General features: G+C 41.5%; 8 protein-coding genes across 8 annotated transcripts; 2 read left to right on the forward strand and 6 right to left on the reverse strand.

The window, feature by feature from the left end:
- Nucleotides 1–656: 656 nt before the first annotated feature.
- Nucleotides 657–2,958, forward strand: ATC70_002238 (uncharacterized protein; the record flags this gene model as incomplete). The annotated part of the gene is made up of 14 exons (XM_064821617.1): nt 657–826; nt 891–948; nt 1,001–1,042; nt 1,098–1,122; nt 1,177–1,257; nt 1,308–1,363; nt 1,424–1,669; nt 1,726–1,790; nt 1,843–1,954; nt 2,007–2,037; nt 2,099–2,106; nt 2,158–2,282; nt 2,336–2,532; nt 2,594–2,958. The coding sequence occupies 14 exons, from the start codon at nt 657–659 to the stop codon at nt 2,956–2,958; spliced, it is 1,581 nt and encodes a 526-aa protein (XP_064681303.1).
- Nucleotides 2,959–3,775: 817 nt separating this feature from the next.
- Nucleotides 3,776–5,729, reverse strand: ATC70_002239 (uncharacterized protein; the record flags this gene model as incomplete). Its single annotated transcript, XM_064821618.1, has 4 exons — nt 3,776–4,060; nt 4,124–5,120; nt 5,183–5,491; nt 5,602–5,729. 4 exons carry the CDS (start codon nt 5,727–5,729, stop codon nt 3,776–3,778), a joined length of 1,719 nt encoding a protein of 572 aa, XP_064681304.1.
- A 1,781-nt stretch (nt 5,730–7,510) lies between these two features.
- SMP3 (alpha 1,2 mannosyltransferase) lies at nt 7,511–10,441 on the reverse strand (the record flags this gene model as incomplete). The annotated part of the gene is made up of 13 exons (XM_064821619.1): nt 7,511–7,852; nt 7,908–8,032; nt 8,094–8,255; nt 8,307–8,370; nt 8,431–8,584; nt 8,641–9,235; nt 9,288–9,410; nt 9,464–9,560; nt 9,647–9,733; nt 9,789–9,803; nt 9,862–9,971; nt 10,030–10,098; nt 10,153–10,441. 13 exons carry the CDS (start codon nt 10,439–10,441, stop codon nt 7,511–7,513), a joined length of 2,232 nt encoding a protein of 743 aa, XP_064681305.1.
- Nucleotides 10,442–11,027: 586 nt separating this feature from the next.
- Nucleotides 11,028–14,907, reverse strand: ATC70_002241 (uncharacterized protein; the record flags this gene model as incomplete). Its single annotated transcript, XM_064821620.1, has 9 exons — nt 11,028–11,105; nt 11,160–12,595; nt 12,662–13,015; nt 13,080–13,295; nt 13,374–13,674; nt 13,778–14,113; nt 14,174–14,518; nt 14,579–14,707; nt 14,761–14,907. 9 exons carry the CDS (start codon nt 14,905–14,907, stop codon nt 11,028–11,030), a joined length of 3,342 nt encoding a protein of 1,113 aa, XP_064681306.1.
- Nucleotides 14,908–16,121: 1,214 nt separating this feature from the next.
- On the reverse strand, nt 16,122–18,699 carry ATC70_002242 (uncharacterized protein; the record flags this gene model as incomplete). Its single annotated transcript, XM_064821621.1, has 7 exons — nt 16,122–17,546; nt 17,610–17,776; nt 17,851–17,917; nt 17,981–18,047; nt 18,105–18,154; nt 18,209–18,371; nt 18,434–18,699. The coding sequence occupies 7 exons, from the start codon at nt 18,697–18,699 to the stop codon at nt 16,122–16,124; spliced, it is 2,205 nt and encodes a 734-aa protein (XP_064681307.1).
- Nucleotides 18,700–19,319: 620 nt separating this feature from the next.
- Nucleotides 19,320–21,023, reverse strand: ATC70_002243 (uncharacterized protein; the record flags this gene model as incomplete). Its single annotated transcript, XM_064821622.1, has 4 exons — nt 19,320–19,513; nt 19,574–20,480; nt 20,565–20,705; nt 20,766–21,023. 4 exons carry the CDS (start codon nt 21,021–21,023, stop codon nt 19,320–19,322), a joined length of 1,500 nt encoding a protein of 499 aa, XP_064681308.1.
- A 239-nt stretch (nt 21,024–21,262) lies between these two features.
- On the reverse strand, nt 21,263–23,634 carry ATC70_002244 (uncharacterized protein; the record flags this gene model as incomplete). Its single annotated transcript, XM_064821623.1, has 8 exons — nt 21,263–22,000; nt 22,058–22,408; nt 22,461–22,677; nt 22,747–23,180; nt 23,252–23,314; nt 23,368–23,410; nt 23,465–23,531; nt 23,592–23,634. 8 exons carry the CDS (start codon nt 23,632–23,634, stop codon nt 21,263–21,265), a joined length of 1,956 nt encoding a protein of 651 aa, XP_064681309.1.
- A 1,254-nt stretch (nt 23,635–24,888) lies between these two features.
- Nucleotides 24,889–27,874, forward strand: ATC70_002245 (uncharacterized protein; the record flags this gene model as incomplete). Its single annotated transcript, XM_064821624.1, has 3 exons — nt 24,889–25,179; nt 25,239–27,632; nt 27,689–27,874. The coding sequence occupies 3 exons, from the start codon at nt 24,889–24,891 to the stop codon at nt 27,872–27,874; spliced, it is 2,871 nt and encodes a 956-aa protein (XP_064681310.1).
- Nucleotides 27,875–27,994: the final 120 nt, after the last annotated feature.

A 27,994-nucleotide genomic window follows, 5' to 3' on the forward strand; every position in this document is an offset into this window, starting at 1 on the left:
TTACACATGATAAAACCTTTGGTGCTTTTTATAGTGTGTCATCGTATATACTCCCAAAGCTCAAGTCAGGTATAGCATGAATAGGACGATTGACATTGCATGGGCGTCGATTCTTCACTGGGCCAAATCTGCCAGTATTTGACTACAATAGTGCTCGGGAAATCTTAAGCGGGATCTTTCATGCAACTCTTATACAGGTTTTCTGGAAAGAATGTTTATTAAAAAAAAAAAAAAAAATTAAGTAATAAAATATAAATGGGCTCACAGCTTGATTTGACATAGCACCTGCCAGAGTGAGCGATTCGAATTTACAACTCTGTTACTCATGATTGTGCGAAATTCTGCAATTACATCCGCATCATGGCATACAAACGGATATTCCTATGCTGCTTCTCAAATAGGAGCCTTGGATTTGCTAACAGAAACTGTATTTCTGCGAGGCTTTCTGACGGAAATCTTGCAAGATTGGCTGGTAGCTCATGGACATATCCTTTACAAAGAACAGGTGCCTGAATCACGTTTTGGTATGCCTTCAACAGTAGTAGAATTGTGACTGTACCGCAATGCCTATTTGATTGAATGCAGATGACATAAACCTTTGTTTCTTTCTTTTGTGTTGTCAAAGCTTATTCACAAAACGTTGCAACCCACGACATATGAAGCAACTTCTTGGTGTTTTGCGAGGCGTTAATAAAAACAACCAAAGCTTTGGTGAGACTCAACAGTATCGAATTCGAACCACCATGCCAGAATCAGCTAATCAAAGAACCTTAGTGGTTTCGATAGAAGAGGGCACATTGTATCGCATTGGCAAAGATGAGGGCAGGTTAGACTATTTGCAACTTGTTAAATGAAGATAGTTGCATGTGCTGACATCGATATGCTTGCAGTGACATCCGGATCAACATTGAAGATTTGATTTGTGATACTCATTGTGTGATCGCATCTGTAATGTGAAACGAATAGCAAGAGGTGCACGCGTCTCTAACATTTGTTATAGGCTTCTGACTCACTTAACAGTGTGCCTAATGTCTATCTTACTGTAAGTATTGAGTAGGCAATGATGGCGACGTTGAAGAATACTAATTTGCAATCAGGACACTAGCACAACCGGTACTTACTGTAAGTATCCAAATATCCAGCATGAAATTTCACATTGTAATGACGACGATGCAGTAGATGCCTGTTTGATTGGACAGAACAAGACGGTGCTTCTCTATTCAGGCTGCATCATCTCATTTGCATCAATGCATATCAGTGAGTGTGAGCAGTATTCAGCTTGGATCAAATTACTCAACTTCATTTAGATTTGCAGTACACACAATACGCAGTCGATGATGAGCGGTTCCCAGCATTAGCAATGGTACACCATGCAAATATTTACAAAAGAGCATTTTTAATAATCTTTCCTTTATGTTGTTAGACCTTTCAGCCAGGTTATTTGTCCTCTCCAATTCAGCAAGAGAATACAGGCAGAGAAATTTCTATCAGGTCTACAAAAAAGGATATCGGATCCGGCAATCAATCCTTTATCCTGTTAGCTTATGATAAAGACAACCCCAATTGCCAGTTGGCCTGTAAGTATACCAACTTAAGGGGATCTTGTCTCAAACCATGGGTGATAAGGGCCTATAAAACCGAGATCAAGATACTCAAGAGCAATAAGCATGTGAGTAAAGATGTCTAATAGTAACAGGTGATATACTCACTGCATCTAACATTTAGCCAAATGTCCTCTCTTTGGTGGCTCTCCACGAAAATCAAGAAGAAGTATTTGCTTTTTCACCTCTGTAAGTGCTGCTACTATTGTCAATGCCAACTAATCTGATTAACCCAAATTAGATACTACGGTGGTTCATTACAGGAACGACTGAACAACAGCGATCCACGTTTGAACCAGATGAATGAAAGAAACGCAACATTCCTGATAAATCAATTGTTTGCAGGATTGGATGTAATGTGTTTTGTTAGACACTATGTTGTTCGATACTCATTTCTTTTCATAGTATTTACACGACAAAGATATCATTCATTGCGGTAAGTTGAGCTGCTAAAAGAAGCATGACACTTGATCTGATAGCATGACGTATTCCTCTAGACCTCAAGGTACCATGTTCAAACGAGCAACCAGCATAATGTACTAACTATGCTATACAGCCCAGCAATATCTTGCTTTCGGATCGATACACAGATAGACCCAGGCTCGTCATTGCAGATTTCGGACACTCTATGCAGAAATCAAACAAACCAAAGACATGGCCGGAAGATTGGGGCACTCTAGCGTGAGTATGCAATACAGAGTATGAGCATTGCATAAACTGATCCTTTTCGATAGATATCATGCTCCCGAGATGGTCCAGTTGAAGGAGTTTTCCGACAAGGTGGACAGCTGGGCTGCCGGGATCATCTTCTATCAAATGTTGGTAGGTAATCATCCATTTGATAGTTGCGAGGCCCGAAGTTTGGAGGAAGCTATCGTCATGCAAGAAATTGAGCTATCACCTGCTATATTCACCAACATCTCGCCACCCTGTAAGTAGAAAACAGACTCATGTTTCTACAAAGAAAAGCAATACTGACTCACATTACATAGCCAGACAAATCATTGCACAACTCACACAGAAAAACCAACATCAGCGACCTACAATCAAGCAAGCAATGCAAATTAAGACGCTATTCAGCTGGTTTGTTGGCGATGACAAAGTTGCGAATGATCACTATTTGAGAGAGCGGGAGCAGTGGTTTGGTGAGGCAGAGTGGCTGTCCTCACCTCCCAAATGCACCAAGCAACACACAGTTCAGGATGACAATGTGGGCCTGCCTGAAGCTGTGGAGACAATCAAAAAATATAGGAATCCTTCCGATTCAAACACTTTTCTGCATGCGAAACAAACGGGTCTTTCTGCATATGGCCACACATTAGTTAACAGACTTAACAGACAGACTATCAGATACTGAAATTATTCATGTAGTTTTTCTCATTTTAACATTTGCTATCATCTCGATTCTGAAACGATCCATAAAAGCAGAAGCAATTGCAGATATTTGTATTTAAGTTGAAGGTGCCATTGACTTTCTATTATTTTCTGCTTTTTTTCGATTCTAAAGCAATGCGACACTGAGCAAGACAGCAAATTGTGTTCGCTTGAGACCAACTGCTATACTTGTGGAAACACCAAACTCGTAGGAGAGACTTGGTATTACCAGTGAGCACCATCAACAGCAGATCTTCGAAATACTGAATGCATCCGTATTTGAAGCCACTACATTATTAGTGTTAAAAGTGCAGAGACAAGCGTAGAGATGCGTTCATGATGGTTTGGCAAAGGGCCCAAGGAGTGCTGCGCATTTTACAAAAAGAGGGGATAGCTTTTTTGACGCTCTATATTGAGCAGTTTTTAGTCTTGAAATAGGAATTCATGTTTCCATCCTTGGTGCTTTTTGAAGTCTATAATTCATTGACCATCAAGTTGTCGGTCAAGGTTTCTCTGGGCAAAATCAGGCCAAAATGTATTACGCAAGACCACTAACATATATGAAGAAATTTAAGAGCAAAGCAGTGGGGGAGAATGATACATTTACACATGTAATCATACACACATGTAAATATTACAACGTTGTTTATTAGTTTTAAGATGCTTGTAAGTTATAATGGTAATTTATTAGATGAATATATATATATATATATAGGTGGGGGGGGGGCATAGAATAAAACAATAGAATGGTTAAAGGATAGAAGTATTTCAATTACATACAATAATATTTTAGGAATCTGTTACTGAGGACGACCAGCGTCAAGACTAGAAGGGTAGGCGTTGCCAGGAGTATCTTCATGAGGAGGATGCCCGTAAGGGTTGCTTGCTGGCGAGTTCATATACATGTTGCCATTACTTGGGTAATGTTCTTGTGGATGATTCATTCTTGGAACCTCGTTTGATTGATGCCAGTAATTAGCGTGCTTCATATCAGTCTTTATTTTCTCACTGTGAAAACCTGGTGGCCCATTAGCATAGATATGAGGAGGTGGAGGTGGAGGTGGATGGTGATGATGTGATTGATCCTAACATAAACCAGAAAGTTAGTATGTCTAAACGCAAACAAGTCTTACAAGTAGATATATTACATTTTGAAAATAAGGACTAGGCATCGGGTTGCTGTTCATGGATGCTGCATGTGCATATGGCGATATATTCGAAGCATTAGCTGAAGCATGAGGTGGGCCCATCATATGCGGATATCCAGATAATGAAGAATACGTATAGTTGCTGTAAGGCGAGTATCCAAAATCACTGACGGGTGAGTTGGGTAGACTAGTGTATCTATGATTTGGAGATGCATGGTGATCCATAGGGTTTGCTCTGCCATTGGTGGTCAATGATGATAATGGTGGTGGGGGTGGTGGAAGAGAAGAGGCATTGTATGCAAATCTGTCTTCGTTTACACTACTGCCATTTGTCGTAGATGAAGCAGACATACTTGTTGGCAGTGAAGCGCCCATTGGCACAGGAGATATATGTTCATTTGAAATAGAAGAGTCTGTATCCATGTGCTTGAAGCGAGTATGTGAGTCTGCGTAATGACCAGGGCTGCGTCCACGAACCACCAAAGGAGCAGAGACACAAGTAGCAACACGTAGAGGCTCTTCTCTTGGGAAATTGGCGTATAAATCAACGACAATTTCATAGTATTGCTGAGCAGCTCGTCTTTTCCCATTATTAGCAGTTGCAGTCTTGAATTGCAATCTTTCAAATGTAACAATGTTGTGATTGGAGCCTACTGAAGCAAGATGTAAGTTTCCTCCAGCTCTTACAGGTCTTGGTTCAGGAATGATCTGTGGGCCCTTATCTCTTTTGGGTGTATGCTGGACTAGCTCAATCTTTTTGTCATTGTTGGTGACACGAGCACACACTCCAATAGAGAAATAATCAACTTGAAGCAACTCTTGTGAATCTGGTGATTTTCTCAGCAAGCAAGGTACTTCGGCACCTTGAATCATGTAATTCATGCCATGGACATCAAATGTTGAACTGACTTGAAAATAGTTTCTGCGATAACATGTCCAATCTTGATCTGCTCTGAAAAAACCTCGATCCATCTTAGCGTGAAGTTGCACTTGATAACTAAAAAGAGATAATAATGTCAGCTTTTTCTGCAAACATTTGTGTGAAAGTAATGCATTTACCTGTTCGACTGATCCATACTGTACAAATCATGCAATTGCTTGGTGCTAGTGAAAGCAGGACCCATTTCAAATGAAAAGATGGATTCTGTTCGTCTTCTTCTAATTGGGCCAGCACTAGGATAAGGATTTGAGTGAAATGTTGTCGTTGTAAAGTTGGCATGCTTCAAAGGAATAGGTGGTCTTCTGCGGATCAAATTGGGTGAAATAGCTAATTTGTCATTTGATGATGATGCAGATGAAGTAGGAGGAGGAGGCGTATGGGCCGTTGAATCTGGGCGCGGAGTCTCAGGCTGCGAGATCGACATTAATCTAAATGTTTCAGATTAATAAAAAAAGTAAAGGGATCGTGAATTTTTAGTTTTGCATAGGGACCATCGCGCGATACCATGACAACCAAGAAAAAAGGAAAAGGCACTTACCCTTGTTGCAAAGGTGGTGATACTGGTAGGACAGGTTGAGATGAAGTTTCACTGGTTGACGAAGGATCTGATTGAGGCTGGTACTCTCCATTGTACGAGGAGTAAGGTAAAGGGATATAGCTGGTCATTTCTTCTTTTTTTGGATGTTCAAACTTGAAACCGGCCTTCTTTTTATCAAGAATGAGTGAATAAAAGAAGAAAGAAGGCTTTGAAATAGAAAATCAAGTGAAAAATAAGAAAAAAAAAGGGATACCCGGGAAAATTTTTTTTTGTCAATAATATATTGTCCTTAACTAGATGCACACACACACACACTATATTCTAATCGTCGTTTTCACTTTACCGTCCTAGAAGAAGAACACATGACAAATAAACCTTCTTTATTCATTTTGCTATGTTCACAATAGAAAGCCAACATCTCGAGGGGAAAAGCACATTGCTAAAAGTAAAGTGAGATGCAATCTTTCATCCAAATGTCTATTGTATCATGATTGATGCTATCCTCAACTCCAATGCAATGCAAAAGAGAAACAATAGACCTTAATGTCGTCATTGCAACGTGCTGTTTGCAGGATACTAGCATGACTTTCGCTTTTTGCCTGATACCTCTTTCACATTTTCGCCTTCTCTTCTTTTTTTTTTCTCATTTTGAGATTATCGATGAAACAAGGCTGTTTTTGCTTGATCCAGTCTATTCTAGGCAAATTAAGACTCTAGTAGAAAAAACGCTCCAGTCTCCTTTACTTTATTAGCTCTGCTTATTGAAAATCTCGCTTTCTTTCTCTAGAGGATCGTCTTTATCAAACAAGTTCTTCATCTCTCTTTGTCATCGCGAGGCATTATCTAGGAAAAGCTAAAATCAGAAGGAGACCATGTAGCACGTGGGCGATTGCCCTATTGTTCCTCTATTATTTAAATCTAGTAGGCAAGAGGAACATTACTGTCAAAAATCTATAAATGGTATTTCTTACATACTTTGGCAATTGGTGCAATTAGTCAACCCGAGTGTTGATTTCGTAATACACGGCTTTTTTTTTTCCTGGACCATGACTTTCCCAAGAAATCCTATTTGGTCCAATGTGCGCGCTATATGTAAAATCTCTTGTACTACTGAATAAGCTCTCTTTTAGATAATTATCTTTAAATATTTATAACTGCATAAAATTTGGTTTAATTAGTGCCAACCAACCAAACTCTATCATGTCAAGCGTTGCATGATGCTGACCCATAAAATGCGGATGAAGCGTACAATGAGTAAGCTGTTTCAAAGACAATTTGACCATCGAGTACGCTTGCCTTTATAGTAGCATCGCGTTTGCTCGGAGAGTCGCAACTTACCAACAATTAAATGGTATAGCAAATTGAACATAACCATACATTTGGTGTATTGCTGCGACATGCTGATTTAATTCTTCCTGCTTTGCTCAATTTCTACCAATTCAGAATAGTGGGAAATCAGATATTTTCATTAACCACAATCAGAGATTTGCACTAAAGTGATATGGCAATGAAAAATGTGATTGCCAGCTTGATCTGGCATTTGAAAAATGCTTTAGATCTAATTTAAAATGCACTATTGAGTAGTCATGGATCTCGAAATAGACATCTCTATTGTTGTTCGTTTCTTTAAAGAGATGTGCCTGAGAAACGTGCAACAAATCAAGGTGGGTTTCACCAAAACGGGCGCATAAATTAACAATTTAATCGGCGTTACATCAAACCCAGGTACAATCTGATTAGAAGCTCTCTGTTGTGGGCACTGAATCCAAGAAGCAGACAACGTCGAGATCACAGTACTGATCTTTGCAGCTTCCCCGAGACTTTTTGAAAACTATGCTATGTATTTATTATATTAATTTTTTAAATATGCTAATAAGCTAGATCTTTTACTATAAGTGTATTTACAAATCTAAGCGCGAGGTTCTCTCTTCTTACGCTTCTTGGAGAGGATACTCGTATCATTATCAAGGGATTCAATTTTATCCAGTCTTCTAACCATGTTCTTTGGCATAATTTGCTCCATTGCAAAAAAATCAATGTCATGATTTTCTTCCTTCTTGAGAGCAAAGGGAATGCTCTCAAAATCTTGTAGATCGTCATAATCCTCAATATATAATTCCTCCTTCAAATCGGCTCTTCTCTTGCCCTTATCCAATTTGAAGAGTGGCTCATTCTCATTAACAGGGTCAGCCTTGAAATCATCCTCTTCCTTGTCAAGCTCAGCTTCGACAATTTTATGGAACAAAGCATTCTACATTGAATGTATCAATACCACCTTAATACCAAATTCTCTCACATTTGCTCACCTTTTTATCCAAGATGTTATCCATTAAACTCTCCTCTATTGTATCTTTGATGACTACTGTATGGATATAGGTCTCTTTTAGTTGATTCATTCGATGAATTCGAGCGACGGCTTGATCCATAGTGGCTACAAAAACCAGACATGGTGAGTAACACTTTTCTCACAGCCAAATGCATTTCAGTATTACCAGGGTTCCACCATCTGTCAAGAATAATCATGTGGTTTGCTCTTTGAAGATTCAAACCAACGCCACCAGCTTTCAGAGACATAATCATGATACGGTAACGAGGGTCGTGGTTGAACTTTTGTAATGCTATTTTGCGAGCGTAGTTGGACATGGAGCCATGGTCTAATTCAGAGTGTTGATAAGTAGTTTGGGCATACGTATGATCTAGCTTACATGTAGCAAAGGGAAGTCTTGTTGTAGTGAGTAATTCGGCAATTTTGATGATAACATCCACAAACTACACCAACAAAATGGGTCAGAATCTAACGTCAGCCATGTTGCAGAATAACCTTTTTACCTGTGATACCACCACAATTTTATCTGTTGGATCAGCAGCAAGTAGCTCTTTCAAGAACGATACCAACCAAGTAGCTTTAGTAGAGTGCTTGATGAATTTCAGCTTTTGTAGTTGAGAGGAATCGATGGGATCCTGCAAATTTCCGTATTGATCACTATTTTGCAGCCACGTTAGATTCAAGCTGGGTCGCTCTTCATAATGAGTACGTACTGATAACTGGCAATAATCTCCATAGCTTGTTCATACTCTGTAGCTTCGTCCCAGTAGTTTCTCTCTCTTGGAATATCTCCTTCGCCCATTGCAGCGGCAACTTCGTCATCAGCACCCGCATCAGCCATTGGAATCAAATCAGGAAACTTGTCCATTAGAATCATATGATGGCCACAGACTTGTTTTAGTCGTAGATAGAGAATAGCAGCAGACACAACATGATGGTTACGGTCACCCTTGGTTCTCATCAGGGCAATTTGGTGGTATAGCAAGCGCTCCAGATATTCATATAAAGCTCTTTCGGGAGGACTGAACTCCAGTGTGAAACGTTGTTCTTGTCTTGGTAAGATGGTGAGTTCCTTGTGTAAAATGGCTTTGGTGCGTCGAATCATGTGGCATTTGAGTACATCAGTGACATACTCCTCTTCAGCTTTTCGCTTTGGATCTAATTCAATGCCTAAAAATTCAAAAATAGGGTACAGCTCTGTAATGTCGTTTTGGAAGGGTGTTCCTGATAGACACCATTTGAATTTGCCCTTCAGCGATGTTACTGCGTTTGCAAGCATAGTTCTTGCTCTCACTTTGTGTGATTCATCTATGCGATCTCTGTTAATTTCTCGTCCTTTTGCAACCTCACATGTCATTACCAAGCACAATACGGTGCCAATCAATGTCGAATAGCGGCGATTGGTTTTCTATGCCCTGCTCCCTCTTTTTGAATTCGCCTCTCACTCTATCATATGTGGTGATAATCACACGGAAGCAAGGCTCTAACGAGCTACATGAGTAAAGAAAGCGAGGTGTGTTGGCTATTGTCTCTTACGGTCAATCAGTGCGACGTTTTCATCTTGATATATAAAATAAGGTAAACTGCCATAGGTTGTTTTAGTACGAATCTCATCTGCCCATTGATCTCCCAGCTATAGCAAGAGCGAAATTAGAAGAAGTGTGCCTTGTGTGTGTGTGTGTGTGTGTGTATGTGTGTGTGTGTGTTGGAGATGCTTACGGCTCTTGATGGCACAATGACTAATGTACAAGCATGAATGGCTTGAAGAGGTTGTCGACGTAGGATAACGGTCAATGTTTGAATTGTCTATCAATGGTGGTTACATTCTACTGGTAAACTGGCAGTTGTTGCTAGCGATTACCTTTCCCAAGCCCATCTACATAGAAAAACAGGATCAGCACTATGAATGTCGCATGCAATCCCTTTCTACTTACATCGTCAGCAAGAATACCGCCTCTTTGGGACTTTTCCAAGTGGATCATTCTGTTGACACCTTCAATTTGATGATCTCTCAGCTCTACATCATGTCTCAGCGAAGCATGAACTGGTGCAATCCATTAGTTTGTTGAATCAGTCAAACCGACAAGCCAAATAGGTCTTACCGGCAGCAAGACTGATTGAAGGTAGCTCTTCCAAGTCTTCAACAGTGGTGACAATGAGAATGTCTTTATCTACAAGCAAGTCTAAGTGTTCTCATGTCGAATAGTGTATCAAGTGACACCTACCTTTCAACCAACTGGGATCTTCAATGTGATGGTATAATCCACCGAGATCAATATAAAAGTAATAGACCACGCCCTTGAGCCAATCCCTTGGAAACTCGTCGCATAGTCTCATCATGATAGATTGAAAGCCTTCGTTGTTGTGCACATGAAAGATGTGTGATGGAGCATGCGAACTGTTCTTGACAGAGATGCGAAAACTGCTTTCGAATTCACCTAGCCGACATCTTGGGCAATCCTCAAATCCAGTTCTCTCAATCTTGGGGACAACGATCAAAGAGTCTTCGTCCATCTGAATTTGTTTGTTTGGCGAAAAGTGCGGTTTTTGATAAAAAAAAAAAAAAAAAAAAAAAAAAAAAAGAACAGGAAGAAAGGGGTGGAGTGTTTCGCGTTTTAAATTGCTATACGTGTGGTAATGGCGATCGCTGGGTTTACAATATGGGAAATGGATAAGCTCCCAGCATGGCTCGTTTGCATAAATGATGCTTCAAACTCTAATCTATGCCAGCAGTTTGTGCAACTGACTTCCTGCTGCCTTTGACACTCATCAAAAACCTCAGATAGCAAATGCTATGGCTAGTATGGGATTTCTACAGCGGTAATTTGGTCAAACCGCAATGGACACTGCTTTTGAAGCTTTCATCAAGATGTAAATGCATCATATGATCTCGGGCTTGTAAATTTAAGGACATAGAAAGAGCATATTTTAATTTAAACAAACTGACAAAGACGAGTAATATATACAAATGTGAAGAAGAGGGAATCATTGAGGGGGAGGCGGGGGGAGGCAATAGAATGGATTGAAATGAATGGAGAAGCATGTACATAGAGAATAGCAAAAAAGATGGGAGAGGGAGGTATATTATTTTGAAAGCAGATCAACGCAAATCATATTGACTTTCGTTACCAACAGGACTCAAATCGTCCATGAACTCATCTAATCTAGAGACAATATGCTGTAGTAACTATCAGTAACCCATCGAGACTATTATGCGACTACACCAACTTACACTTCGTAGACCACGGACGCTTTCATACGTATTGCAGTCTTTGGCCTTTGCTTGTTGGGATTGAATCAAATCATCGATCAAATCGTTGACATCCAGTTTCAATTGAGCGAAATTGGTAGAGATGGAATCACCAGCAGGACTTGTGTACGCACGATGAGGGAGTTTAGGCTGTTGTGAATGGTGATGTTGATGCTGGTGATGTTGATGCTGGTGATGGGATGCTGGTAAAGGCTGTGATGAGCGATGTTGATGATGATAATGAGGTTGCTGCTGCTGATGCACGGTGGGTAACTGAGATTGACTGTAAAACGACTTGGGAAGCGGTGGTGGAGCAGCACTTGCATTGAGCTTTTTGCCACGGTAACTGCCATTGGCAACAGAAGCAGCAGCCGCTGCAGAGGATCTTCTAGAGCCGTCTATAGCATTCATCAGTCGCTCATCAGAAGAAAAGCTGTGATTACTACGAACGGAGCCATATCGCTCATGGGGATGATGTGCCAGGATGTTGCCCTCCTCCAGATAGCTTCGGATGCTACTACTGTAGCTGCTTACGGAGTTGTAAGGGTGACCTCCACCGCCATTGCCACTTGACGTTGTGGTTGTGCTATTTGTATCACTTGAAAATAGAGGCACACCATATCGAGGGTCTGTTGTTGTTATTGCTGTACCACCAGAAACTGGGCTTGTCTCATTAGAGGAAGAGGAAAAAGAAGAAGCACTATTATTACTACCGCCACTAGAAGGTCTTGACATCAGTTCCTGGGGTGATTGGCTAAACAGCATAGCATCAAAATTGTTGTAACTTTGAACAGAGCTTCTTCTTCGAGAATAGGGATGAGGGCGATTATACGAGTTGTCTTGATACAGATTGCTGCCACCATAGAGCACGTCTTCCTGAGGCTGACTAGTGGGCTTTGGGGGTTGATTGAAGCTATCAATGAAATGGGTATCATCGCGAACAAAGATCTCGGAAGGAGGAGCGTTGTTAAAGTAGTGTGGCTGTGTTATTGCTGTATTGACCCTTGCAGGATGAGTGTGCTGACCGCGTGTTTTCATGCTTCTTTCCGTTGCCGCAGTGCTTGTTGTTGAAGTTGTGGTTGAAGGAGTAGGCATGCTGTAGCCATCATTTGCGTACACGTTGGCAGATGGACCTCGGAACTTGTCTTCCAGCTGTTTGTTTACAGTGGCTATTTTGAATATGGGATCAAGCACATGTGATGCCGCAGATTCAGTGCCCTGTTCATGCTCATCGACAGAGTATCTTCTTGAAGGTGAGGATGATCTTGATCTAGAAAAGATCTTGCCGAGACTCATGTTGCTTGCTACTCGAGTAAGCGACTTGGATCGGGAACGTGAGCGTGCTCTGACACGAAGCAAGTCATCATTGATACAGGAGAATGCTTCAGTTGCTCGCAATCTTCTTTCATAAAAGAACACTATTCCATGGGTAGATTAGTAAAAAAAAAAAAAATAATGGCAAAAGGATATCGGATAAAACTTACAGTTATTCCACAGGGTATCAATGAAATCAAGCGTGTTGCTTTGCTTGGCATGAGTTTCGCCAGCGACGATTTGCTCATACTCGAGGTCTCGGCTCCTTTCACGGATGGGAATCAAGCTGGTTCTGGCACGGATAGTCAGTTTGTAGCCGCCAGATTCATGTCGATGCACCAGAGCCAATATCCAGACGTCATCGCTAATCAGACGGTTGATATCGATCCAGCCATCTTGCAAATAGACCACCAAAATATGGTTCTTGTATTCAGCTACTCGATAAGATTCTTGATCGTTGTAAATTTGGGTATAAGCGGGTAATTTAAATTTGTCTTCGTAATACAATTCATTCGATTCAGTGTCTAAAATGATCAAATGTTACTAAAAAAAAAAAAAACATGCCAATGATGCAATTGCCCTCACTACCTTTGATGTTTGATAGCGCGCATTGCTTTTGACACAGGCGGATCAGCGCAGATTTGCTTGCTATGTAATCTTGGACGGATTTGCTGGAGCGTGTGGAACTGGGGATGATGGAATACAAGCGATCACTTCTTCTAAAGTAGGCTTCGCACTCTTTTTCTGTAGCATTGGGACTCAAGTCTGGAAGGCACGTTCTTAAAAAGAAGGTATCAGGTCGATCTAACAGAAGAAAAAACAAACAGTTCGGACCGATGAGTGATTACACAAAGGTTGTACAATGTGAAAAACACAACACACCTTTTAAACCATCAAATATCTCTACTGATCTAATGTCGGCCCAGCCTTTGAACTCGAGCGGCAGACCGTTGTATGCTTCCTTGGCCTTCTGAAGCATGCTGCTGGAGTGGGTGTCCTTGACTTTTTCTTCAATCTTCTCCAGATAGTCCTTGCCCTGCAGATTGTAGTTTTTGCGCTTGACCACCATGATCTTGTCTGTAAACACCAGTAATGTCACTGGTCTGTTGCATTTTCCCGATTGTAGCGATAATTCAGTTGCATCAAAGTAGCCCAGCAGTTGACGGGTTTGAATCAAGGAGGCCTATTTTGGAGACATGATTGTGTTGGCTTGTGCTTTTTTTTTTTTTTTTTTTTTTTTTTTTTTTTTTTTTTTTTTTCCCAATGTATACAACACATTGACTTACTGGTGCGTCCCGAATAAGGTGATACAAATTAAGTAACGATGAATCACCATATTGCATATCGTTAATGCTACAGACTTTGGCATTTGCTTGCATCAAATGCTGGTTGTCCATGTCGTGAGGGTCCAGATGATCCATGATTAGATTCAGCAGCAGGTTGTAGCGGCCCATGCGTTGGATAGGCTGAATCAAAATGTCGCTCATGCCGAGATTGCCCTTCAATTCCTTGTTGAGCAGAAACTTGGCATAGTTCTTGTTCTGCTTGATGTTTTGTTGGTGGCAAGCAAGCGAGTTTGACTTGCCTAAAAAGAAGATTTTGTAGCAATCAAAGGATGCAAACTAAGGCAAAGACAGGGAGTGAATACAAACGCATGTAACTTCTTGTAGCTGCATGCTTACATGACGACTGAGGATGCTGCCAAAGGATGCCATTGTGCTGCCCTGCTTGTACTCCAGTAGCGACTCAAGCAGTGACTTATTGACGTGCAAAATGTCTTCCATGTTGATAAAGATGCGATTGAATGAGTATTGGTCCAGAATGGGCTGCTTGATGGGATCCACAATGGACTCTTTGATGGGTTTCATGATTTTATAGACAATTTCCTCTAGTAGATTGACATAGGACTGTTCAGTCGCAATGAATTCTTTGATGGGTTTTGATGTAGGCGACTCGACAATGCATGCATTTTGAGTGGCATGACTTGGGATGCAGTTGTTGTTGTTGTTGTTGTTGGTTGAATATGACTAAATGAAGCATGTTAGCAGCCGCTCCACGAGCTTAATTGATGCCTCACGCACACTTACAATGTTGTGTGGATGTGTATTGGCTTCTTGCTGCTGTTCCTGTGGCATGTATTTCTTGCCAAAAAAGTGTTTGAAATGATCCGTCTGCTGAGAGGGTTCATTGGGTATCAACACATCAACATGCTGGCACTAAACAAGACGGTTACACTATGCTCTCTCTTGCACTCTAGCTAAACACATACAAGAGGGTTCTTTGTCATGTCCAATAAATGCTTGCCAATCTCTTTGCATTCATCAGAGACATTGTAGTCTTTTAATATGGGTATTTTGGATTCTTTGTACACATTGCATGGATGGTGAAAAGGTGTGTTTTGCAGTAATCTTTCCATGGCAAGGTTTTTTTTATATAATTAAAGGAAAAAAAAAAAAAAAAAAAAAAAAAAGAGTGTGATAAAAAGAAAGAGGAAAAGCAAGTGATCAACAGGAAAAACCTCTCTCTCTTTTATTGTGGTCGTTTGGTTTGTTGTTGTTGTTGTTGTTTATGTGTTTTTGAGTAACACAACAATATTTGATTTCGGAAGCAACAAGAAACTCTGCCACTTTTTTTGTGTGTATATCTAGTCTATACTTCATTAAACATGCACCTAAAAGTTTGTTTTTTCTAGGCCAAACCGCCCCTCGTTCTCCTTATGAATGTCTTGTTGTATAGCTTTTGTCATTTTGTACAACGAATTCTTGCATGGTAAGCCTCATTGTCCAAATGTCATGTTTCAAATCAACACATTTGACAATGACAAGCTATTGAAATCAAATGAGCAAAAACTGAGAAAAACAGAATTTCATGTAGGTAGATGAAGAATCAGCAAGGCACGCATGTAGATGATTGACAAAGAGGAAAAAGAAGGGGGGGGGAGGGAAAACAACAAAGATAGGTAGGCTACACAGTGATACATGAATGATGCCAACGCATGTCACCAGACTTCAAATGCGATGAAGCAACCTGAGTGACACAAGGGAAGTAAGGGTATCACTAATTACGACGCTTGCTCGGTATGTCCATTATGCTTTAAAGGATATGAACCACACCATCCTATAAAATTTGGCTCTCAAGATCTACGGGCAGTAAAAAAAAAAAAAAAAAAAAAAAGCATGACCCATGGTTTAGCCACATTGCTGCAATGCCGGTTTTCACTTTGAAAATCGAATAATCTAAAAACGTCATTTCATCATGGATAGCGATGTTGTATAATAGTTACAACATAAGTCTACATGACGTAGCTATCCACTCATTTTTCATCGGACGCATTGCTTGGGGGGTGAAGCATCCAGAGGGTCAATGCATTTCGAGAGTTCGGTCTAGCTGATTCAAATGGAAGATTACACAGAAGAAATGACCTTTTATTTCTTGCTCCGTTAATGATACTTCGGCTCGTACGGACTTGATCCCGATAAAAAGAACAATTCAACTAGTATAGTCATCACATGTGAGCACAACATGAATTGCAATAGCAAACATACCTTAAAGAGAGAGAGAGGACAAGGAAAAAGAGCTTAACTCTAGATGTTTATATTAAAAAAAAAATCATAACAAACAAGGTGCTATTTATTGCGAATTCATCTTTCTGTGGTATAATGCTCTTTCGGTATGAATCAGTCGAATTTCATCATTCGATTTTGGCCTTCTTGCAAGTCTTTGTTGTTGTGTCTCTTTCGGTATGACATCCGTTGATGGCCGTGGTTTCAGTTGGTTTGGTGTGTAGATACAGTCGCAAGAGGTCCTCTGTTGTAGAGATGGAGCAGAAGCAGAAAGAGAAAGAGAGGTGTCAGGAGCAGAAGCAGAAAGAGAGGTGTCAGGAGCAGATGGAGGAAACAGTACATTGCCTTGATGCTGGATGGAAATGATATCAGAGCCAGACATGTTGGTTGCTGAAATCTCCAAGGGCGCCTCATTGACAGAGTGTGTCGACAGCGCTCTGTTATGCCCACAGGGTGCAAGTGATGTCGTTTTCTTTTTTGTTTGTTGTTGTTGATGTTGCAATGGGTGGTGATGACTGATGATGCTGTTTATGCTGGGGATACTGCAACTATCGCTACTGCTGCTACTGTCATTCCTGTCCAGATCAAGAATGCGAGGTTTCTTTCCAATTGCTGCTGTGGTGACGAGTTTGCTTTCTCCTTGCACCAGATTCAGAAACTCCTTCTCGTCAAAGTACTTGAGAGCTGCCCAGGAAGGATTGAGGAAAGAAAATGCCTTTTTGAATATATTCAAATGCTGTCGTCCAACGCCCCCTCTGGACTCGATACCATGAAGCGGTTTATTTGGCGCAGGTAAGGTACCCTTTGAACCTTGTTTTAAAGGCGCTTTTCCCTTTTCTATCCTACATATATTTCTTGCGATACAAACACCAGCCAAAGTAGCCGCGTAGCCAGTTTTCTCTTCATTAACGTTGGTCACATCGCCACCAGAAAAGATATGGTTGTACTTCCAATGATCCAGTTGCAAGGTGGGTTTGACCTTGACGCGGCCCCAATGATCCAGACAAGACTCAAACCCTACATCGCCTTCGTCTCTGAGAATATGATTGCACGGTGATGTTCCTGTAGCCAAGAACACCTTGTCGTACCCTGCATACGGTGTCCCGGTAGACCCTAAATAGGTATTGTTTTCTGCTGAATCAAAATCAACAATCTTTTCATTTAGTATCACTTGAACCCCAAGGTCTTTAAAATAGTTGGCGGCATTCTGTTGTCGTTTCATAGAGCTTCTGCTGACAAGCGTATCATGGCAATCAATCAAGGTAATCTTCTTCTTTGTGTTGTAGGGGGCAGGAAACGTATGATTGGCAATTTCGCTGGCGAGTTCGCAGCCTACTAAACCGCCACCGATGATCAACACAGATTTGGCTTGCTTCAGTTGCTGATGTTCTGTGGCGAGCTCAGACAATCGATACAGCGAAGATGTGTCGAACGATTTCAGCTTGGATTGATAGGTGCTTCCAGTCGCAATGACCAAGTAGTCAAAAGGAATCTATGCGTGTGTGTTCAGTACAACAGCTTTCATGAGGTTTACTTGCTGTGATTTGATATTTACATATTCGTCATTGACCTTGACATTTTTAGCATCGTCTACTATTTGATCTGCATACCCAATCACGACGCGTCCTTGTTTAACATAGGCATCATGCCTCACTCGTAGAGAGGAGGTTTCTTCTGGCCGCACCAGCAACTTGATCATGCCAGGCGTGTATTCAAAGGAGTCTAAAAAGAAGGGCATTAGGCGCCTATCATCACCACTGAGCCAGCGGCAGCAGAATATCTCATGCTGGGTGTACCTTTTGTATCAATCAACGTAACATGAAAACGTGGCATTGGGTCTAAAATCGAGGCAACAGTGAAACCCTATCAAAATAATGCTGGTTACACATTGCGCTAAATGACATACATCAACTATCCCCTTCTTACTGTGAATCCGCCTCCAATGACGACCACCTTTTTCTGATATTTTGTGCCTTCTGGATCGTAGCATGCTCTAAGCAAAAGTATGGATAAGAAGAGCAGAGTTATTTCATTCAGCTGTCATTGTTACATTTTAGTCGTTGGCTGGTATATCTGATCGAATTCGATGATCTTTTCATTCTACACCAAGGCGTTAGATCAGTTGGCATGCGGATGGCTGAATGAGAAACGTACAAGAAAGATTTTGACTTCTGTTTCTGCATCTTTGAACAGATCAAGGGCCTCCCTTTTAGTCAAGATGCCCCATCGATGTGATTTGATCTCATCGCCAATGGCCTGTTTATTCTTTACATTGAGTTCCAGTGGTGCATTCTCCACTAGAAAGGTTTTCCAGATTCTGTTATGGACAGCGATGAGCCATATACTCGTATATAGTATGAGGCGGAAAAAAAAACCTACCTGTTGACGATTTGCTCAATGTGGTTGTACGATGTGTCGTGCCTTAGTTCGGACAATGCTTCGATGAACAGTAAACTTTCATGTGCATGTATGTTTTGAAGGTAAGTCTGGAAGAAGGCGAGTTGCTCTGGAGTCGACAGAATTTCGTGCAGTCGCTTGTATTCGCGGCATTCAAAGCTGGATAGTGTTGTGAATGTCCTGGCAGACATGGCAATTGAATCCTTTCTCATCATGGTTGATGTCGAATGACCAGGTGCTGTATCCATGATTCTGAATTGTGAGATAAATCAACAGAAAGAAAGGAAGGGAATGTAGAAAAAAAAAAAAAAAAAAAGAAACTTGATTGATTATGTAGTAGGTGGCTGAAGTCATCTGCTACAGCTGGAGTCTAACAAGAAGGTTTCATATTGCTATTGTTGTATGGTCTCCACGTCTCCAAACGGCTAAACCAATGACAGAAATCTTTCTTATTGTGGGGAGACTATGGGTGCGATTTTCAGGGAATCATCCTGCAAATCAAGCCAATGTTGCTGCATGGATGTTTTTCACCCTCCCACATTCTGTCTCCCATACAGCTATTTTTTTAACATGTGTTGGTAGAGAAAATTTTTCGTATGGACACTGCTGCTGAATAGTTTTTCCCCCGCGCTTTCCTAAATGATCCTTGCTAGTGCCTCGCTCCCCTCCTTCCATGTGGATGTAGAGTAATATGAAACATCTTATGAGTCACCATCGAAAGACGTTCTACTGAATTTCCTTGTTTATCCGAGATATACTACATTCATTGGAACAAGACGTTGGTCCCAGTGAGACCGCTCTGCAATAAGAATTGTAGCATGATCCTGCTTTCGTTGCTATTTTATTTACAAATCACTGATACAAGGGCCTAATGCTTGGGATACATGGAGAATGCACCATCGCCGAAATATTTCTCTGCTCTCTTTTCCTTTGTCTTTTCAACGGCTGCTGTTGGATCAATCAATTCCATGCTTTGGGCAGGTGTGAATGCAAGTGAGGATGCTAAGCCAGAGGTGGCTGTACCAGACACACGAGCAAAACTCTTGAGCTTGGGTGCTTTAACTATGAAATGAATGCAGCATTTAGTCTACTTGCCCATGCGTGCTATCACATGTCACTTACTCTTGTTTCTTTGATCTGCGACAGAGGCTCTGATTTTGCCCACTTGTTTCGTGGCCATACCAAGACCTTCTGTCTCGTCGCCATAGCCAACTTCCTCTTCAGCTTCACCAAATGCCATTCTGTTACGAGCAGCGCGCAATTCAGTCATGGCATAGGCTTCGTTTTGTCTTCTCACACGTTTACCACCTCTTCTCTTCTTGGGTCCTTCGTCAGGGATGGGCAATGCTTTCACAACCTTCAAGGAAGGTGCCTCTTGTAGCTTCTCAATCTTGGCATCCACCTCGTCTCTCATTTTTTGTCCTGCTTCTCCACCGGGCGATTGATGACTAGCGTCAATGCGAGCCGCTAGAGCTGCTTTGGCCGACACAATCTTGATCAATTTTCTCTTCAAATCTTGAGGTGCTGCTAGCACGGGCTCTGCATATCCAATGTAACCTGTGTGTCTATCCATATGAGCAGTTGAGAATCCAGTGTTGGTCTTTCGATTGTTGCCAATGACTTGCACATTACAAGACGGGATCTTGCAAAAGGCTGTGAGTCCACCAGCGGCAGTCAATAGCTTGGCGGCAGTGGGCGTACCAACGACAGCGGATAAATTGGGTGCAATCACTGTCATGCGAGATTCCACGTAATTCATAATCTTTCTACGGGCTGCATCTAAATCAAGTGCCATGTCGCAAGCTTCCTCTGTCAATTTCCATTCGTAGTCTGTTAATGGTTTGCCGGAAGTGGTGGTGGCTGTTACAGTGATCACCATGATGGTGGCTGATGGTAAAATAGGTCGAAGATCCACCTTGGTCACGTCTGATTCATTGCCAATTGCCTTGACGGTGCGTGCGTATTCTAATGGGTTGTATACAAGTGTCTCGAGCTCGGGAAACTTGGCTGCATAATGATCGCGAATGAACTAGCAAGCGAATGGTGTGTGTGTGTGTGTGTGTGCGTGTGAGAGTAAGCCTGGTGTTTTAGTGATTTCTGTATGTGCAATTACCTTGTGTACCGTCTGAATCTCGTTATCAATGTCTGCTGTCATGCTGTTTGACTGCACAATAAGCTTGTATTCTTCATCCTCTTCAGTGGGCCCAACAACTTGAGTTGCATTGCGGTTTTGAGCAATGTAACTGTCAATTTTCTATGTTCCAACATGAATGTGAGTATGTCCATCCCTACAGACACTTGATCAAGTATATACCTGTAGCACGTCCTGTGTTTGTTTGCTGTACAACAGCTTGGCAATCTTTTTTACGCTGTTGGCATCATCATCACTGCTGGAAGTTGCTGTTCTATTGCTTGCGTTGTCTACGGATTCCATCTGTTCATCGCCATCTGCATCCTGCTTCATTTTATCCAGTGCTTCTTGCTCTTCATCTATGTCAGATCTTTGTTGCTCCTCCTCTTCGTCAGAAGAAAAGTCGAGATCTGCTGCGAGTTCGTCTGCGAGAGTAGCCATGGTGTTTGTGGTATGAATGGAAAAAGAAAGGAATGAAAATAATCAAAAAGTCTATCCAATTTTTTAAGCCGCAGTGGGTAGGTGGATTGTGACAAGCATGCTACCTTTTGTATAGACGGCATCAATGAAGCACTCATACCATTAAATGTATTCCAACATCAAACGACGGGTATATATATATATATATATATATATATATACTGATGGGTTTATTAGTCATAAATTATAATTTTTCTCCTTTAGCGTTGGTTGTGATAGTTGTTGCTTCGTCTCTGTGGCGGTTGTTGCTGCTGATGGTGTCGAGATTGCTCCTCTTGCGTTTGTTGTATTGACGAGATGAATTCCGTCATTGTGTCTACTTGTTTTTGGTAGTTCGATTCAGTAGTAGCCAGTAAATCCTGCACATTCTTGACCTCTTTATTCAGACGATCAATCTCTGTCACCATCATTTGCTTTTCTTTGTCCTCTTGGATCAATCTCTCTTTTAGCGATTTGTACATGGCTGCAAATCTGAGCGCTTTGCTATCAGTCATTTGAATCTTTTCTGTGAGTTGGGCAACTTGCTGTTCGTAGTATGTTTTCATGTTGGCTTCTCTCCTGTTCATGTCATCTTGATTATATATCTTTTCTGATTCAGTGCTTGTTTCTGTGGCTTCAGCTTCAGGCACAACTGCATCCATGCCTCTGTATACAAAGACATCCTCTTCTTCGTCCTCTTCGTCCTCTTCTTCCTGCTGCTTCTTGGGTTCCTCAGTGGGTTGGCTAGGGTATACAAAGACATCCTCGTCGTCTTCCTCTTGTTCTTTTGTGTCATCATTAGGTTGGGGTACATCCGCGTCAGCCTTGGTCTCTTTGTCTGCTGCTCTGGGCTCATCAAGAGTTGGATCCACTTGAATCTCTTTGTCTGATGTATCTTTGGATTTCATCAATTCTTTGGTATCATTTAGTTCTTTTTGCGCATCCTCTAGGTTTGATTTCTATGTAGCAGCATGTTTCAATCAATTGTGAATCATGCTTAACAGGGCCTCTTTTACCTGTAATTCAAGCTCTTTTTGCAGTTGCATATTCTCGTCTTCCAGCTTCTTATTGATGGCTTCAAGTTTGGCTACTGCATCAGTCTGGCTTTTTTGGTTTGTCTCAAGGGTTGCCAAGAGACCCTCAATCTTGACATTTTGTGCCTGAATCTGCTGTTCAAACTCTTGCGTACGCTGTTGGTTTTTGTTTTTGGTGTGCTGGATCTCATCGTCCTTTTCTTTTAGTAGTCTGTTGAGTTCTGCTTTGGTATCATCCAGCTGCCTTAACAAGTTGAGCAGCTCTTGAGAGTATGTCTCTGTGGATATAGCTAGCCTCTCGGCAATGTCGGATGGTAATTCCTTCATGTCAGTCTAAGCGTGTTACAGGTCAGTAGCCATCCAATACTGCTATCAGAGTCTTTACCTTGTCTCCGTTGGATAAAATGTATTGATTGGCCTGTGTCTCCAATGCTTTCAATGCATCTGATGCTGCAGGGACAATGTCATATAAAGTGGATTCTTCCTTTGTCATGCTTCCAACTTTGGCCAACAAAATAGCACGTAAGCTTTGAATTTCTGAAACCATTTGCATGTCATTTTGCTGTGCTTGATGCGTTTTCTCTTCCAACAAGTCGTTCTTTCTGCAAAACCAACATCAAATCAGCTCCCTCCCCCCCCCTTGTCAACACAGTCCAAGATAAGTAACTTACTCTTTCAACTCCTTCTTGAGCAACTCGACTTCAGCATTCACATGTTGACGATGCTCGAGTGGTGTATCATTAGCACCAGCAATACCATTGCCACTGCCATTTCTGCTCTCTGCTTGTAAATTGACATTCTCGTCTTGCAAATCGTTCACTTTCTTTTCGAGGTCTTGGATTTGCTGCAACAATGTATTGATACTTTCAGTAAACTCAAACTGTCTTTCAGTTAATTCCTCGTGAAGCTTCTCATTCTCTTCAATCTTTCGCTCCAAATCCATGTTCGCTTCATCCAGTGCTTGTGCACTCTTTTCCAATTCCTTCTTTACTGATCCACCTAATAAAGAGAAATGATTGCCTTTTTGTTCGCTGTCCTGTACGGCTTGGATACGTTTCGTAAGTCTCTCGTTGTGAAACGCTAAAAGATCCAATTGTTCCTGAAGCTAATAAAGGTAGTAAACAGGAGTTGGTATGTTGATCAACACCATGAATATAGCTTACTAAAGACATGTACCTTTCTTAGCTCTTTTTCTTTTTCCTTGACGTTTCCTTGTAATGCCACATTGGATGCTTGTTCCTATAGTACCGTATAAGTCTTTGATAAAACCATAGCAAGGTCTTGGTATCTACCTTGATCACTGCTTTCTTCAAGACAGCGTGTTGCGCTTTCAAGCTATGCATGCGTTCAGTGGATAATCGCAACGGCCATGTCTTTGAATGAGCTTACCGAGAGTACTGTTGAAACAATTTCAGATATCGTTGCGACAACTCTTCCGCAGAAGCAGGAATAGCCCCTATTCATTCAACGGTTGGTATTTCAAGAACCAGCGCTGCTCTTTTTTCCTCAAATTTACCTGCACTTAAAGCAGCATGTCTTGAGAACATGCCTTCACTCATATTTGCTGATATGTTGACTACAAGAGTTGTGTATGAATGTTGGGAAAGAAAAAGGAAAAGGTTCCCTCATGACGCAGCTTAAAGCAGAAATGCACCACTCGTTTTGATAATTCGGCTTTTCAATAAAGCGAATGAACCACGTTTTGTATGTTGGTCAAACAGTAGGCAACAATTCACACTGCAAAGCATAGAACTGTGAGCTTTTTCTTCTATTTCTGTCCTTTTTCTCAGTTACAGTTACTCTCAGCTGCAATTTAGATAAAGAGCTGCACATATATAGCATATCAAATGTGCTATCGTTGCGCTTGGTGATCGTGAATGATATAAGGGAAGCCATTCATAAAGGTCTACACTTGCATTCGCAGTGAGCGGGGCTTAAATTATCGAAAGTCAAAGCGAATGGCAAATGACAAAAGTTTGCGATTTTGGAATCCCATTTTCCTTTGGAGGCATAATTCAAGGCATTGATCAAAATAAACAATCAAGACATCTCTAGGTAAACTAGTATAATTCGATGCACTCTACACGATGGTGCCGCTTTTGTCGCAATCTCTCAACATCTCGGTCAGGAAATTTGGAAAGATTGATATTTGGTTTTTAGCGAAAAAGTCAATTTTTCGCAATCAAAGTGTACAAAGCACTTGCATCAGAGTGTGCAGTACATCTCTGGAATGATTTTGAGTTAATACATGCCTTAGTAAAAAGTCGCGATTTTGAGGTGAAAAACTCAATCATTTAAAATTTGGCAAAATCCATGAGGTATCCCTCATGAAAAATCAAGGAATTTGGCCATGTTTTCATTGTCCAAAAAAAATCGCTGAAAAGTGGTCGATAGTATTTGGCCAGATGGATTATCAACGTTTTGCAATGTTTTAGAGTTTGACGAGGCATATAGCGCTTTTAGGAGAGGCCAAATGTGCCGAAATTGCTAGATTTCGCTTGGTTTCGTTGTTTAACAGGTGCTGGTTCAGTCTGAAGATGTGGTACCCATGGATATTCATATTATACCGTATATGATATTGGCATCAGTGACGAAATCCCACTTGAAGAAATGATCCCAGTGCTCTGCAACGGATGGCAGTGTGCCCCCCCTTATATAGCCGGGAAATTACAATTGGGTGCACATTTGCATCAATTTGCTCCTAAACAACCTGCTTCGACGACTGCTTTTCGTCAACCACCTAGTCACGAAGATACAAATCAGTGTAATTTTTTTCAAGCTGATTCCCTCTTCTTTCTTTATAAGCAAATACCATGGCTCGCCCACAAAAGAAAGGAGGCTTCAAATCCTCCAAGCAGCAAAGCAAACCCAACAAGCGTAACGCTCTCAACGATTTTGTCAGCAAATCATTGAATCGAGATGTCTTTGAAGCCGAGGAGGAAACTGGACGTCGCAAGGGACATGATCTCGATGAAGTAGAGAACTTGGAATACGATGCTGGTGAAATCGCAGAAGAAGACGATTCTGAGATTGACTCTGATGAAGCTTTTGATGAGTCTGACGAGGAGCGTTTCGGCGAATACAAGTTCAATGGCTCTACCAAGGTAAAGTTGGCTTACATTTTGGTTAACAGTTGACAGACACTGATGATGTGGATATATAGCCTTCCAACAAGAAGGAACTGAAAAAGAAGCAGCAACAATCCACTGGTGAAATTGATTTGAACGAGGATTCTGAACAAGATGACGATTCCGAAGAAGAGTTTGAAAGCGACACTGGCGAAGATTATGTGGATCTCGATCAAATGCTTGCTGGTGGTGATGAAGAAGAGCAGACTGCCACCAATGCCATGGATGACGATGAAGACGATGATGAAGAAGAAGAGTTCCGTGGATTCGACGATATCAATGACAGCGATGAGAGCGATGAAGACATGGACTTGAATGATGACAAGGTGGCCGATCTGATCAGCAGTTTGGATTCCAAGAAACGTAGACGTACTGATGAAGATGGTAATACCAAGAAACGTCAATTGAAAGAGAGAAGCGAAGCTTATCAAGAGAGTGAATTCAATTTGGCTACTCGTGAGGATGACGGTTCATCCAAGAAGCTCAGCCTTGCTGATTTGATGGACACGGTGGATGATGAGACATCTTTTGGCACATTGAAATCCGGTCTTGAGAGTTTGGCTGGTAAAGGAAAGAATTTGACTCGCCGTGCTCTGGATGCTCCTCTTCCCAAGCGTGTGCAAGACCGTATGGAACGTCAAGCAGCTGCTAAAACCGCCAATGAAGAGATCTCCAAGTGGCAAGCTACTGTCAAGATGAACCGCGAAGCCGAGCATCTTCAATTCCCTATGCAAGACACATCGGTGACACCCAAGGAAAACCGTACTAGTGCTGCCATGGCTAGCAAATTCAAGGCCGAGACCTCACTGGAGAAGCAAATCCAAGACGCACTTGCTCAAGCTGGCATGAAGGACGAGGAATTGGAAGAGTTTGAAGCCCTCAAACTGAACAAATTGACTGTTGAACAAATGGAAGAGAAGCGCAAAGAACTTCGCATGATGCGTGAGTTGATGTTCCGTCATGAAATCAAAAATAAGCGTCTCAAAAAGATCAAAAGTAAGAGTTACAGAAAGTTGCAGCGTAAGGAAAAGGACAAGCTGGCGCTTCAAATCCAGGGTATGGCTGAAATTGATCATGAGATGGAGGATGGTGAAAAGATGGATGCTGCTATGAGCAGAGCTGAAGAGCGCATGTCATTGAAGCACAAGAATACCAGCAAATGGGCTAAACGTGCCTTGGCTCGTGGTACGCAAGATGAAGGCACTCGTGATGCTATCATGGAACAACTGCGTCGGGGTGAAGAGCTTCGTCGTAGAATCGAAGGTGACGACTCTGAGAACGAGGATAGTGATGAACAATTAGAAGACGATGGTGCCTATGTGGATAGCCAGTTGAACAAGCTGAAGAACGAAATTGCTCAAGATACCCAACCTACCAAGGGCCTGCTTGGTATGAAATTTATGCAAGACGCTGCTAAACGTCAGTTAGAAGCTACAAAACAAGACGCTGAAGCATTTGAAAAAGAATGGCTCGCTGCTGATAGCGATGATGATCAAGCTGAAAAGAAGGAGGATCATTTTACTGTTGTTGCTAATAATCCTGGTCGTATGGCATTTGGCGCCAAGGCAAAGCAAGTCAAGAAGTCCACGCACAATAAAAATAGCGATGAAGAGGATATCAACGAGGAGGATGAGGATGTTGAGCCCAATAGTAAAATCACTGTCAATGAGGCTGGTCAGATCAAAAAGATCTCACATTCAGCTGCACACAACACTCGCACATCTGCTCCCATCAGCTTAAAAAACAAGAGTCCGTTGGCTGATTTGGATGACGATAATGACGCCTCCAATCCTTGGCTGCAAGCTGATACCTCTCGTCTTTCAAAAAAGGCCTCCAAGAAAAATAACGTTATCTCAGGTCAAACTGAATCTCGCGCTGACCACAGTATATCCAAGATGAACAAGACAAAGAAAGAGAAGCAGCAAGCAAATGACACAACAGAGGATGTGGAGCTCGATCTAACAAAAATCATGTCCATCAAATCTTCTGCTACTACAAACCCCACATCAAACACATCAACGACACCTGCTAAAAAGAACGCATCTACAGTTGCCAAAGCGAAGCTTGCCAAGGGTGATTCAGACTCTGAGTTCGATAATGACAACGACAACGACAGTGATGATGAAGTGGATCAAAAGATGGTGCATAAAGACAAAGTCAGTTTCAGTCAGCGAGAGCTTGTAGCAAGAGCCTTTGCTAATGATGATGTGGTTGCCGAGTTTGAAGACGAAAAGATGGCTGAAATTGAAGAAGATGGTGACAAGGTTGAGGATTTGACATTGCCTGGTTGGGGTACTTGGGCTGGCGCTGGTGTCAAGAAGAACAAGAAAAAGAAGAAGATCCTCAAGGTGACAAAGGGTATTGAAGCTGATAAGAGAAAGGATGCTAAGCTTGCCCATGTCATTATCAATGAGAAACTCAACAAAAAGGTAAGCAATTGTAGTAGCTTTGATTTGCACCCTCGTCTAATCACTTTGTCCTTTAGGCTGAAAAGTATCGTGCTACATCTGTGCCATTCCCCTTTAAGACTATGGAGCAATATGAAAGATCTATTAGCACACCTATGGGTAGCGAATGGAACACGCGTCAAACCTTCTTGAAGTTGACCAAGCCCAAGGTAATCACCAAGCTTGGTAAAGTCATTGATCCACTCAAAGCACCTTTTGCATAATCACTGTCATCTTTCAATAAGTACCAGCATGTATTCATATAAAATAAAGTAAATTTAGAAGTTGATAGCACAATAAATTGTAGTTATAGCCCATGTTTGCATTTGTGTATATCCAGATCA

Source organism: Mucor velutinosus (assembly GCF_035048745.1).
Source record: "Mucor velutinosus strain NIH1002 chromosome Unknown tig00000093, whole genome shotgun sequence".
Taxonomy (NCBI): Eukaryota; Fungi; Mucoromycota; class Mucoromycetes; order Mucorales; family Mucoraceae; genus Mucor; species Mucor velutinosus.